Genomic DNA, 11,797 nt, shown 5'->3' with positions numbered 1-11,797 from the left:
CGAATGATAATTTCACTATAATAAGTAAACCGAACCAAAATATTATGAATACGGAACCGAATTGGTGAGTCCGTGACCCGTGTATTTAGATTTTTATTTAGATATGGTTTTTCGGTTTTCCAAAAAGAAAGAAAATGGTTTGGGCTCCATCATCTTACCCACCACCAACCCGTAAAAAGCCGACGAACAAGAGCCCAACTCAATCAACCTAACATAAAATAAAAATAAATTAGAAAATCTTCCTATTAAACCCTGACGAAGAAACTTTTTCACATTTTCTTGCGATTTTCTAATGCGTGTGATTTCCGACGAATTCTGATCTTCCTCCCGTTCCCCTCATCGATTCTGCTTGTTTTATCCATGGATCTGCCGGTCTCGTCCTGATCTGGATCGATTCGGGGAGTTTTTCGATATGTTTCGGAGGAGTTCCACTGTTGTTTGAAGTGATTGGCTCTTGCTTCGTCCACTCCGATCTCGGTTTTCTCTGATTCCGGTGAATTCTCTGGGGAAATCTAGGGCTTACTTTTGTGCTTCCATGGTTGGTAGAATGAAAGTGCCTTGCTGTTCTGTTTGTCACACGCGCTACAATGAGGAGGAGAGAGTTCCGCTGTTGCTTCAATGCGGGCATGGCTTCTGCAAGGAGTGCTTGTCGAAAATGTTCTCGGCGTCGCCGGATACCACGCTGACTTGTCCCCGGTGCCGCCACGTGTCGGTGGTTGGGAACTCCGTTCAGGGCCTGCGGAAGAACTACGCCATGCTCGCACTTATCCACGCCGCCGCCTCCGCTGCTAACAATTCCGTCGCCGCCAGAAATTTCGACTGTGATTACACGGACGACGAGGATGATGACGACGGCGAAGATGGAAGCGGTGAAGAAGGTGAAGCCGCGGCAGCGGTTCGCTCCGCTCGCGGATTCCATGCCTCAAGCTCGCATAACTCGTGTGGTCCGGTGATTGAAATCGGAGCTCACCCGGAGGTGAAGCTGGTGAAGCGAATAGGGGAGAGTAGACGGGACGGGGTGGAGATGTGGGATGCCACTGTCGAAGGCGGGCGGTGTAAGCATCGTGTGGCGGTGAAAAAGGTGTTGTTGACGGACGAGATGGATGTTGATTGGATGCAGGGGCAGCTCGAGAGCTTGCGCAAGGCATCGATGTGGTGTCGGAATGTTTGTACATTCCATGGAGCTGTTAAAATGGGGGGATCTATGTGTCTATTGATTGACAGATGCTACGGGTCTGTTAAATCTGAGATGCAGCGTAATGAGGGCAGGCTTACTTTGGAGCAGATCCTAAGGTTTCATCCCTTCTCCTTTATTAGCTCGTTCTAATGTTTCCCCTTTTTGTCGTATCCACAGTTTCTGTGACCCCCCCCCCCCAGGAGTATGCAGTTAAGCCATGTGGTTTCTGACTTGGTTGTGATTAGATATTCTCCTTGTTACCTTTGACTAGCAATGCATAGGAAGTGGAATGCACGAGGGTTGAATGAGGATTGAAATCATAGTTTTTTTTTAAAAAAAAAATTCAAATTTTGGTTTCACTCGTTGAAGGACTTAAACTGCCAGAGTACTTTTAGTTTTGTTGCTCTCATGCTGTTTGTAGATTTTATTTGTTTTGGCGTTGTAGTGCTTTTTTCAGAAGAGGAAACAGCTCAAAGAAGCTCTTATACCTTTGAGGCTACTTTAAGTCGTGTTGTGGAAAGCCTTCTCCATGATAGTATTTTATGCTAGATTGTACGACTGTCTGAGCTCAACAAATTGATTTGTGTTTACATAACTATTCACCTACTGTCTAGTTGCTACTGCTGCTACTGTTTACCTGTACATCTCGCTTGTGTGGATATAATGATTATAATCTAATTGTAAATGTAAGCTATGATGCATTACAGTTTGTTGCAGACTTCTACCTTCTTTTCCTTCGTAAGAATATAAGCAGTTGTAGTTTTTATGTGCATGCCCATATCATATCATGCAATTGACTACTTGTTTCAGAAAATCTTGGCTTAAAAAAGGAATCGTCATTTTGACAATGCAGATGATTATGTTTAGTTAATGCAAATGACATTACTCTCTTTTCTTTTTTCATCTGAACACTGAAAGATTAGGAGGGGTTGGTAATGTCTTCTAGGAAATCTTGACTGGAAAAAGGAGATATCATTTGACAATGCACATGATTTTGTTTAACCGGTGCAAATGACATTAAAACCTCTATTTTAAAGTGAACCTACGATGAACTTGCTTGCCTTTTTTCCTGTTCTGCTTTTTTAAATTGAATACTGAAATTAGGGCTATCATATAAACGTACTCATGTGCGGATGGTAGCTTCAGTTACTTTTCTCCTTTCATCTTGTGCTTATGATTTTTTATGGTAACTGTATTTTCTATGACATCGTTGTGATATTAGGCTTTTTCCAAATGTAGATATGGAGCTGATGTAGCTCGAGGGGTTGTTGAACTCCATGCAGCTGGTGTTATTTGTATGAATATAAAACCTTCTAATCTTCTGCTGGATGCAAGTGGTAATGCTGTAGTTTCCGATTATGGGCTTGCTCCCATCCTAAAGAAGCCAACTTGCCAGAAGGTTCGATCAGAGTGTGATTCCTCAAAAATCAATCCATATATCGACTATATCATGCTCAGTCCACACTACACTGCTCCAGAGGCTTGGGGCCCAGTGAAAAAGCTCTTCTGGGAGGATTCAAGTGGTATATCCCCAGAATCAGATGCTTGGAGTTTTGGTTGTACACTAGTGGAGATGTGCACGGGGTCCACTCCGTACGTGAAAGACTACTCCTCACTGGATTTTTTACCTTATGTATTTGTTTGACATCATGCTGACTGTTACTTCTGCAGATGGGCTGGACTGAGTGCAGAAGAAATTTATCAGGCTGTAGTGAAATCCCGAAAATTGCCACCTCAGTATGCTAGTATTGTGGGTGTGGGAATTCCTAGGGAATTATGGAAGATGATTGGTGAATGTCTTCAGTTTAAGCCTTCGAAAAGACCAACCTTTAATGCAATGCTTTCTACATTCCTGCGGCATCTACAAGAGATACCTCGCAGTCCATCTACAAGCCCGGATAAGTAAGAGTTATAAGTATATGAATTTTCCATTTATATGTTTCCTTACCTTTCAATAAAGACAACCAATTGTTTTCTTTTTTACGCTAACTCGAACATCTACTTTTGCTTTATATATATATATATGTGTGTGTGTGTGTTATTTATTAGTTTTTGTGTGGTGCAGTGGGTTCACCAAACCATCTAGATCAGACACAGTGGAAGCTGCTCCTGTGCACAACATGGCAGTTTTTCTGGATAATCCAAGCAACCTACATCGGCTTGTTTTAGAGGGAGATATTGGTGGTGTAAGGTTTGGTATCGGTTAGGAATGCTTGGACATATCCTTTTCCTCGACTAACCATCAGACCTGACTTTTCCTCGGCAAATTTTGGTTCATTAATTTTCTTCTTTGGAGCAGAAACATACTTGCAAAGGCTGCAGCAGGAGGCAGTGGGAGCTCTGTGCGCTTTCTTTTAGAGGCCCAGAATGCTGATGGTCAGGCCGCTCTTCACTTAGCTTGCAGACGTGGCAGTGCTGAACTTGTAGAGGCTATATTGGTGTATAGCGAGGCAAATGTGGATATTTTGGACAAAGACGGGGATCCTCCTCTTGTCTTTGCTTTAGCAGCTGGATCTCCACAATGTGTTCACGCCCTCATAAAAAAGGGGGCTAATGTTAGGTCTAAATTGAGGGAAGGATCTGGCCCATCTGTTGCTCATGTGTGTGCATACCATGGTCAGCCTGATTGTATGCGCGTAAGTCTCTAAGGAAACTATCGGTTACTATGTTCTGTCATGCCACATTCATATTTTATCCACTACTTTAAACTAGATAGTAATGGTGGCCAGTAAAATACTGGTGCTCCCTGTTATTATTGTTTCCTTGTTATTGGCAATTTTATAGGAATTACTCGTTGCGGGAGCTGATCCAAATGCAGTAGATGATGAAGGTGAAACTGTACTGCATCGAGCTATTGCCAAGAAATACACAGATTGTGCGATTGTGATATTGGAAAATGGAGGCTCTAGATCAATGGCTGTTTCAAACACAAAATTTCTTACGTAAGTACAGATCTGATTTTTGGTAAGCTACTAGGGAAACACCATAATAAGATTTGATAGTGATTCAATTTGTCTTGGGTGTCTTTTCAAGTTGCTTCTGATATAAAAAACTGACCATGTTTTTTTTTTCTTTTTTAGCATTTTAATAAATTTTGTACTCATTGAGAGTGATTTTTGTCCAAGTTTTTTCCATGGGCCTTTTCTCTGGAGGGAGAATAACACCAAATGAAATGTCCAAGCTTCGGTCTAGCTGTGTGTCATTTCCCCAAACTTTTCTTGGTTGTTTATTCCATAACTCTAAATATTATCATCTTTCACAGACCTTTACATATGTGTGTAGCAACATGGAATGTTGCTGTTCTCAAGAGATGGGTAGAAGTTGCCCCTCCAGATGAGATTGCTCAGGCAATTAATATTCCAAGTCCAGTTGGCACTGCTCTGTGTATGGCAGCTGCTGTGAAGAAAGATCATGAAACAGGTAAGGATGAAATTATAGACTGACAAATTAAGTCCAATTTGTATGAGAATATCTATGTTTTCTCTTCTAAGACCATACTCCTGTGCTGTACTCTAACAGAACCATACTCCTGTGCTCTACTCTGTGGATCAGCCTTTTATTATATGGCTGTTGTTTTGATGTTGTGCCTTACTAATCTGCATGTATCTGTGGGAGGAAAATATTTTCTTTCATTTATTGGTCTGTGGTCATGTTTCTGTAGAACAGAGTGATACATCTTCTGGTGCAGTGGGCTTCTGCGTAAGTAACAACAAAAGTTGCTTATCTTTATGTTTATCTTTACAATAAAAAAGAACAAATATGATCTTTGTATTCTTTTGTAGTTGTGCTCTAGTGTCTCGTCAAAACACAAGTTGTTTATTGTACATCAAGTCTATCCATTTTATTTCATCAATCTATTTATATTTATCTGTTATGCCGTAGAAGGGAGAGATCTGGTCCGGATATTGTTGGCTGCTGGAGCAGATCCAACTGCTCAAGATTCTCAGCACGGAAGAACAGCTTTGCATAGTGCTGCTATGGCTAACAACATGGAACTTGTGAAGGTGAGATCATTTGCCTATCAATGAAGTAAATAACTGATGTTGTGAACTGGAAAACAATGTAGAATTTCCTGAGGGAATAATAAAAAAGTTGTACCTTGTATTCTTCACATGTGATGTGACACAGATACCAATTTTTCCATGTTAAGCCCTGGTTACATTTTCAGTAAAAAATTCTATGGTTGTCTAACGCCTGAAATCATCTATCTTATCTTACCTTTATAGGTTATCCTTGATGCTGGTGTGGATGTTAACATCCGGAATGTTCATAATACGATACCTCTTCACATGGCATTGGCCAGAGGGGCGAGCTCTTGTGTTGGATTACTTCTAGATGCTGGTTCAGACTGTAATTTGCAGGTATTGTTGCAGTCTTATCTGGTCTCAGTGTGTTATTTTGCTTGATTCTTCTTTATACCTTCAAATCTATCTTCCCCTGCCTTGGATGCATGAATTGCTATCTTAACAACATAGAATTACTCAGTTCCTATGCTATCACTTGAATCCATAGTCAATCTATGCAAGACTCTGATCTGTTGATACTTCAAGACTTGAATGATTCTTTTGGTCTGTCTTGTAGCTGTATAATGATGATAAGTGTTTACTTGTAGACAAGAGAATAAAGTTTTTGAAAGTTTACAATTTCAACATTTATAGGCATATGGAGGAATTTGTTTCAAATTTCAATTTGTCATCCATTTTTCCAATTTCAAGCTGTGTTTTAAAATTCAAATAACCACAAGAGTGGATTTACAGGAAACCATAACCCATAAACTCAAAAAGGTCAAATCTATCATGTGTTGATCCACAAGAAAACCAAACCCGGAAAAAGGTTCAGGATATCTTAAGATTTACTCGAAATGGTTGCACCTATGAGGGTTTTTTCATGCCTCTTCAAGCAGTGAGATACATAAACAGTGATAAACAAATTTAAGGAAATAATTAGGTAGACAAAGTTTGCAGCCTTCTAACTTGGCTTAGATTGCTGAAAGAATACGACAGTCTTCATGCAGCTGCAGCTGGCCTTTTTATGTGATATTTCTTTCCAGAAACTTAACTTATGTTTCATTACCGCCAGGATGATGAAGGAGACAATGCATTCCATATAGCAGCAGATGCAGCGAAGATGATTCGTGAAAACCTTGATTGGCTTATTGTGATGCTTAGAAATCCAGATGCTGCTGTTGAAATCAGAAACCACAGGCAAGAACTACTTGGATGAATTGACTTTATTCTATAGTTCAGTAGTAGAAAGTTTAGTTGCTTATCAGTAAAACTATCTCGACTGTGTTAATGTTTGGTAATTTGTAGCAGCTTTCTTATGAGATTGTTTTGTGTCCAGGATTTTGTTGAATCCATTCGGAAGAAGTGCACTTCATGCATTCTCTTTTAGGAATGCCATTGTCCTTTTGTTTGAATGACATGATTTGTATAATTGTTGAATTTCAGTGGCAAGACAGTGCGTGACTTCTTAGAAGCCCTTCCAAGAGAGTGGATTTCCGAGGATTTGATGGAGGCACTTTTAAATAGGGGAATCCATCTATCATCTACAATGTGAGAAGAATTTCAATATTTCTGCTGTTCCTTTTTTCTTCTCACTGGCAAAGGCATGTGTCTTTACAGAGTTTTACTTAAAACATTTTATCCTGATCTCAAATTCAGATATGAGGTAGGGGATTGGGTGAAGTTCAAGAGAGGAATTACCGCTCCTTCATATGGATGGCAAGGTGCTAATCCTAAGAGTGTTGGGTTTGTGCAAACTATCTTGGACAGGGACAACATGATTGTCTCATTTTGTTCTGGTGAGGCTCGTGTCTTTGCAAAAGAAGTTGTCAAATTGATTCCACTTGACCGAGGCCAGCATGTGAGACTCAAAGAAGATGTCAATGAACCAAGGTTTGTGGCGGTTTTGTGTCTAATATGCAGTTTTGCTAGGCAATACACCTTGGATGTCTTGAGATGTTTTGTTAATTATTTATTGTCATGTGAACAAAAAAATGTATTGAATTATCACGGTGAAGCAGTTAAAATAGGTTAAAAAAAGGAACAGGCTTTGATGCAAGTACACCAAGTGAGGCTAATCTGAAATGCTTGATGTATAACTGGTTATGGTTAGTGGGATGTTCTGAAATTTCTATTGGCTGTTTTGACTGTAGTACTTGATTTCTGCTTTTCTGTGCACTTGAAATTGCTGCCCATTACTTATGTAGCAACCCAATATGGGGTAAAATTGTCCAGGTTTGGTTGGCGTGGCCAGTCACGTGACAGTGTGGGCACTGTTTTGTGTGTTGACGAGGATGGTATCTTAAGAGTTGGGTTTCCTGGAGCATCTCGGGGGTGGAAGGCTGATCCTGCCGAAATGGAAAGGGTGGAAGAGTTCAAAGTCGGGGACTGGGTCCGTATTCGTCCAAATCTGACTTCAGCTAAGCATGGTTTTGGATCTGTTGTACCTGGGAGTGTCGGAATAGTTTATTGTATAAGACCAGATAGCAGCCTCCTAGTCGAGTTTAGCTATCTTCCAAATCCCTGGCATTGTGAACCTGAGGAAGTTGAACCTGTTCCTCCCTTCAAGGTTACATTCTATCGAAGAATTTGTTACAGCAATATATCTTTCATGAGAGAAGTCCAATCTAATAATTTTCTTGCTGTTGTAGATTGGTGACCGAGTGTGTGTGAAGCGATCTGTTGCAGAACCTAGATATGCTTGGGGCGGTGAGACCCATCACAGTGTTGGCCAAATTAGTGAAATAGAGAATGATGGTCTCCTTATAATTGAAATACCAAATCGGCCTATACCATGGCAAGCTGATCCTTCTGACATGGAAAAAGTTGATGATTTCAAGGTAAGACATGGTTATCTCCTGAAGTCAAAAGGGGTGAGAAAATTGATCGTCTTTCTTACTTGCATGTCAGATGAATAGATCAGTTGTTTAAGCTATTGATTCTTATGAGACTGAATTTTTGTACAAAGAACAGGTTGGTGACTGGATTAGAGTGAAGGCTTCAGTATCTTCCCCAAAATATGGATGGGAAGATGTAACTCGAAACAGTATCGGTGTGATTCATAGCTTAGAAGAAGATGGTGATGTGGGGATAGCTTTCTGTTTTAGAAGCAAGCCTTTCTCTTGCTCCATGACAGATGTTGAAAAGGTGGCACCTTTTCAAGTGGGGCAAGAGATTCATGTGATGCCTTCTATAACACAACCGCGACTTGGCTGGTCAAATGAGACTCCGGCAACAGTTGGAAAAATCAAAAGAATCGACATGGACGGGGCTCTCAATGTAAGTTGGTTATAACCGAGTAATTCTTTTCTCCAGCAAAATTTCCTTATTCTCAAATTTTTGTGTCAAACTTAGTTCTTGAACCATTGGATTCCTGTTCACTACAGATTGCTTTTGTTGAATATTTTCTATATCTGTTAACAACTCTAAAATTATAGAATTACTTGGTTTGTCGAAATCAGGCAATTAGCAGCTGCCACTGCTTGTGTTATCTGGGGTTTTGTGTCATAACTCTTTACCGTGTTGTGGTGATTGAGGACAAAGTTTTCTCTCGTAGGTTCGGGTAACAGGTAGACAGACCTTGTGGAAGATTTCTCCTGGAGACGCAGAGCTGCTTTCAGGATTTGAAGTTGGTGATTGGGTGCGGTCAAAACCGAGCCTGGGTAACAGACCAAGTTATGACTGGTTTAGCATAGGAAGAGAGAGTATAGCTGTTGTCCATAGCATACAAGAAAACGGTTACTTGGAGCTGGCTTGTTGTTTTCGTAAAGGAAGATGGAGTACTCATTATACAGATGTAGAGAAGATCCCGGCTCTTAAAGTTGGGCAGTATGTGCGTTTCAGGAATGGATTGACAGAGCCAAGATGGGGCTGGAGAGGAACTAGCCTTGATTCTCGTGGTATTGTGACCGCTGTACATGCTGATGGAGAGGTAAAGGTCGCTTTCTTCGGATTACCTGGGTTTTGGAAGGGAGATCCAGCAGACTTGGAATTGGAGCCCATGTTTGAAGCCGGAGAATGGGTACGGCTTAGAGCAAGTGCTCCTAGTTGGAAATCCATTGGACCAGGTAGTGTTGGCGTCATACAAGGAGTAGGATACGAAGGAGGTGAGTGGGACGGAACCACCTTTGTCGCCTTCTGTGGCGAGCAGGACAGATGGGTGGGATCCTCTCTACATCTAGAAAGAGCTAGCAAGCTTGGAGTCGGACAAAAAGTGAAGGTCAAACTGGCAGTGAAGCAGCCAAGATTTGGCTGGTCAGGTCATAGCCATGGAAGTGTTGGGACAATATCAGCCATTGACGCCGATGGAAAGCTAAGGATATACACGCCAGCCGGCACTAAAACTTGGATGCTCGACCCATCGGAAGTTGAAAGTGTAGAGGAAGAAGACCTCCAGATTGGAGACTGGGTCAGGGTTAAGCCGACCGTCTCAATGCCTACGTACCAGTGGGGAGAGGTCACTCCATCGAGCATAGGGGTGGCTCACAGAATGGAGAACGGGGACTTATGGGTGTCATTCTGTTTCCTGGACAGGCTGTGGCAGTGCAAAGAATGGGAAATGGAACGGGTGAGACCATTTAGGATGGGAGATAGAGTGAAGATCAAGGACGGGCTGGTGACACCAAGGTGGGGTTGGGGAATGGAGACTCATGCGAGTAAAGGACAAGTAGTTGGTGTAGATGCAAATGGGAAATTGAGAATAAAATTTCATTGGAGGGAAGGACGGCCATGGATTGGTGATCCTGCTGATATAGTTCTAGACAACTCCTCGGGTTCGAGCTAAATAATAGTTTACGCACTCTCTGAACTACGAAAACGAGGATCTAACTGTGTGCCGACACAGGTATCTATCTATCCATCCATCTATCTATCTATATTTCACTTGTGATTTATTAATGTGTTGTTAATAAACTGAAACTATAGAGAGGGGGGATGGGGAAAAACTTTTGGGCATTCCATTTGTGTATCACTTGTCTAGAAACCAAATGGCTATGACCCCCAAAAAGACCATATATATAGCTTTAGGCCTCTCTCTCTCTCTCTCTCTCTCTCTCTCTCTTCTTTTTGTTTTTGTTTTTTTTTTAATTTTTTGGGTTTGGTCTATTGGTGCCCTTGTTTTTTTTAAAGCATGTCCTGAGCTTTTGCATTTCTTGCTGGTTTTCTTTCTAAAGAAAAACATTTAATGCTGAAAATTTAGATATTAGAGGTGCAAATTTTGGATCGGATTTGTCCAGAGTGGTAGAGAGGCAGTTTTGTGGGAATTGATAGGTAATGGTCGCAATCAGAATGGACTTGGTAAAATTATGTGTTGATCATTTTATTGTGTATCTTAATTTCAGAGAGGTGTACAAATTCGAAATTTGTTGAGTTTATCCTTTGGTTATTAGATAATTGTGCCATTTTCTTGAAAGATCATTTAACAACTTGCAATGTAATTACCAAAAAAAAAAAGACTAAAGCATGGCAGCAAAGTTCCTATGCTCCAACAATCCACATATGATATTCTCTCCAAATTAGGAGATTCCAAGAGGAAAAAAACAGAATGGAACCAACCATGAAGGAAGCATGAATTCGAAAGAACACAAAAATACAGTTTACTCTACTTGAAATTTCTGCAATTCTTTTTTATCTTTCCTTTTCTTTTTAACTTTTTTTTATTTGATCTTTGAGTTTATGCACACTTGAGTTCAATCTTCATCAGCGAAGTCCTCTCCTTTGGCAATCTTCTGCTGAAGCCATTTACAGAAGCCTTCTTCCAAAGAATACTTCATCCACGCATGTCGGCAACTCTCTACTGCTTCAGGTATCGTCAGCCATGCCCGAGTTCTCGTGTCCTGTTCGGGCCATGACCCCAGCTCTTCCTTCACGTACAACGCGTACATCGCCGCTTTACACAGACCTTCTGGGCTGAATTCATCTTGGTGAGTCTTGCTCTTGAACTGATAATCTCCCAAGAAATCCTGAAACATTTCCGTACAGTTAATGGCATAAATTCCAAAGGCAACCAAATGATTGGAAAGAGAATCAAGAGATGGGTGTGGAAAAGAGTTTCACCATTAGAATCCCACGAACTCCAGCTTCTTCCACAGCTTCCCTGGCTGCGGCCTCCTCCACTGTTTCGTCATTCTCCCAACCTCCCTATAAGCATCCGGGGTTTGGTTATGTTACTTTATGGAACGGGAGTGGAAGGTGGAAATGGTTAGATCTTTATGATTCTCGGCAAAAGAATGCGTCATACCTTGGGAAACAAAAGACCAGGTCCGCTAGGTGAACTGATCATCAACACTTCAATGATTTTCTTGGAATCAGAATCACCATGGTCGGGATTTCTATATCTAAACGGAATGCATCTGTAACATCGCACAGTAATTAAAGTATTAAACCAGGCTTATTATCTCCCAAAAACAGAAAAACACAACTGATGCTCAGGCATAATTTCCAAATCAATTATGGTGAAGTTGACATAATTTCCAAATCAATTATGGCAGGTTCAACATGTCATCAAGCATAGTTCATACAGCCCATGACCCATTATTTGAAATCGAATGTGAATTCAAAACCATGAGCATTGAGCAATGATCACCCACCATGACATTCTTGCTGAAGAGCAGGAATG

General features: G+C 41.0%; 2 protein-coding genes across 3 annotated transcripts in view; one reads left to right on the top strand and one right to left on the bottom strand.

Moving 5' to 3' along the window:
* Positions 1–246: 246 nt before the first annotated feature.
* Positions 247–10,401, top strand: LOC104819140 (E3 ubiquitin-protein ligase KEG). Of its 2 annotated transcripts, none has more exons than XM_010549062.1 (16): positions 247–1,293; positions 2,417–2,770; positions 2,849–3,079; positions 3,243–3,368; positions 3,477–3,813; positions 3,962–4,119; positions 4,440–4,597; positions 5,063–5,181; positions 5,404–5,538; positions 6,257–6,381; positions 6,628–6,732; positions 6,841–7,074; positions 7,417–7,750; positions 7,833–8,021; positions 8,155–8,460; positions 8,738–10,401. In XM_010549062.1, exons 1-16 carry the CDS (start codon positions 536–538, stop codon positions 9,962–9,964), a joined length of 4,896 nt encoding a protein of 1,631 aa, XP_010547364.1. In that variant the 5' UTR covers positions 247–535; the 3' UTR covers positions 9,965–10,401. The 2 variants fall into 2 exon arrangements, with proteins under 2 accessions (XP_010547364.1, XP_010547363.1); XM_010549061.1 differs by having other exon boundaries at positions 5,060–5,181.
* Positions 10,402–10,632: 231 nt separating this feature from the next.
* Positions 10,633–11,797, bottom strand: part of LOC104819138 (nudix hydrolase 16, mitochondrial-like) — a 2,526-nt gene continuing 1,361 nt past the window's right edge. The window contains exons 2-4 of the mRNA XM_010549060.1: positions 11,420–11,531; positions 11,236–11,319; positions 10,633–11,141 (exon numbers count right to left, since the gene is read on the bottom strand). Coding sequence (XP_010547362.1) covers positions 10,869–11,141; positions 11,236–11,319; positions 11,420–11,531 — 469 coding nt within the window. The 3' untranslated portion in view covers positions 10,633–10,868. The remainder of the gene's footprint in view (positions 11,142–11,235; positions 11,320–11,419; positions 11,532–11,797) is intronic.

The sequence above is a fragment of the Tarenaya hassleriana genome, unplaced genomic scaffold (assembly GCF_000463585.1).
Source record: "Tarenaya hassleriana unplaced genomic scaffold, ASM46358v1 Cleome3, whole genome shotgun sequence".
Taxonomy (NCBI): domain Eukaryota; kingdom Viridiplantae; phylum Streptophyta; class Magnoliopsida; order Brassicales; family Cleomaceae; genus Tarenaya; species Tarenaya hassleriana.
The sequence above is the reverse complement of the archived record's forward strand: the minus strand, read 5'-3'. Positions and strand labels throughout refer to the sequence as shown.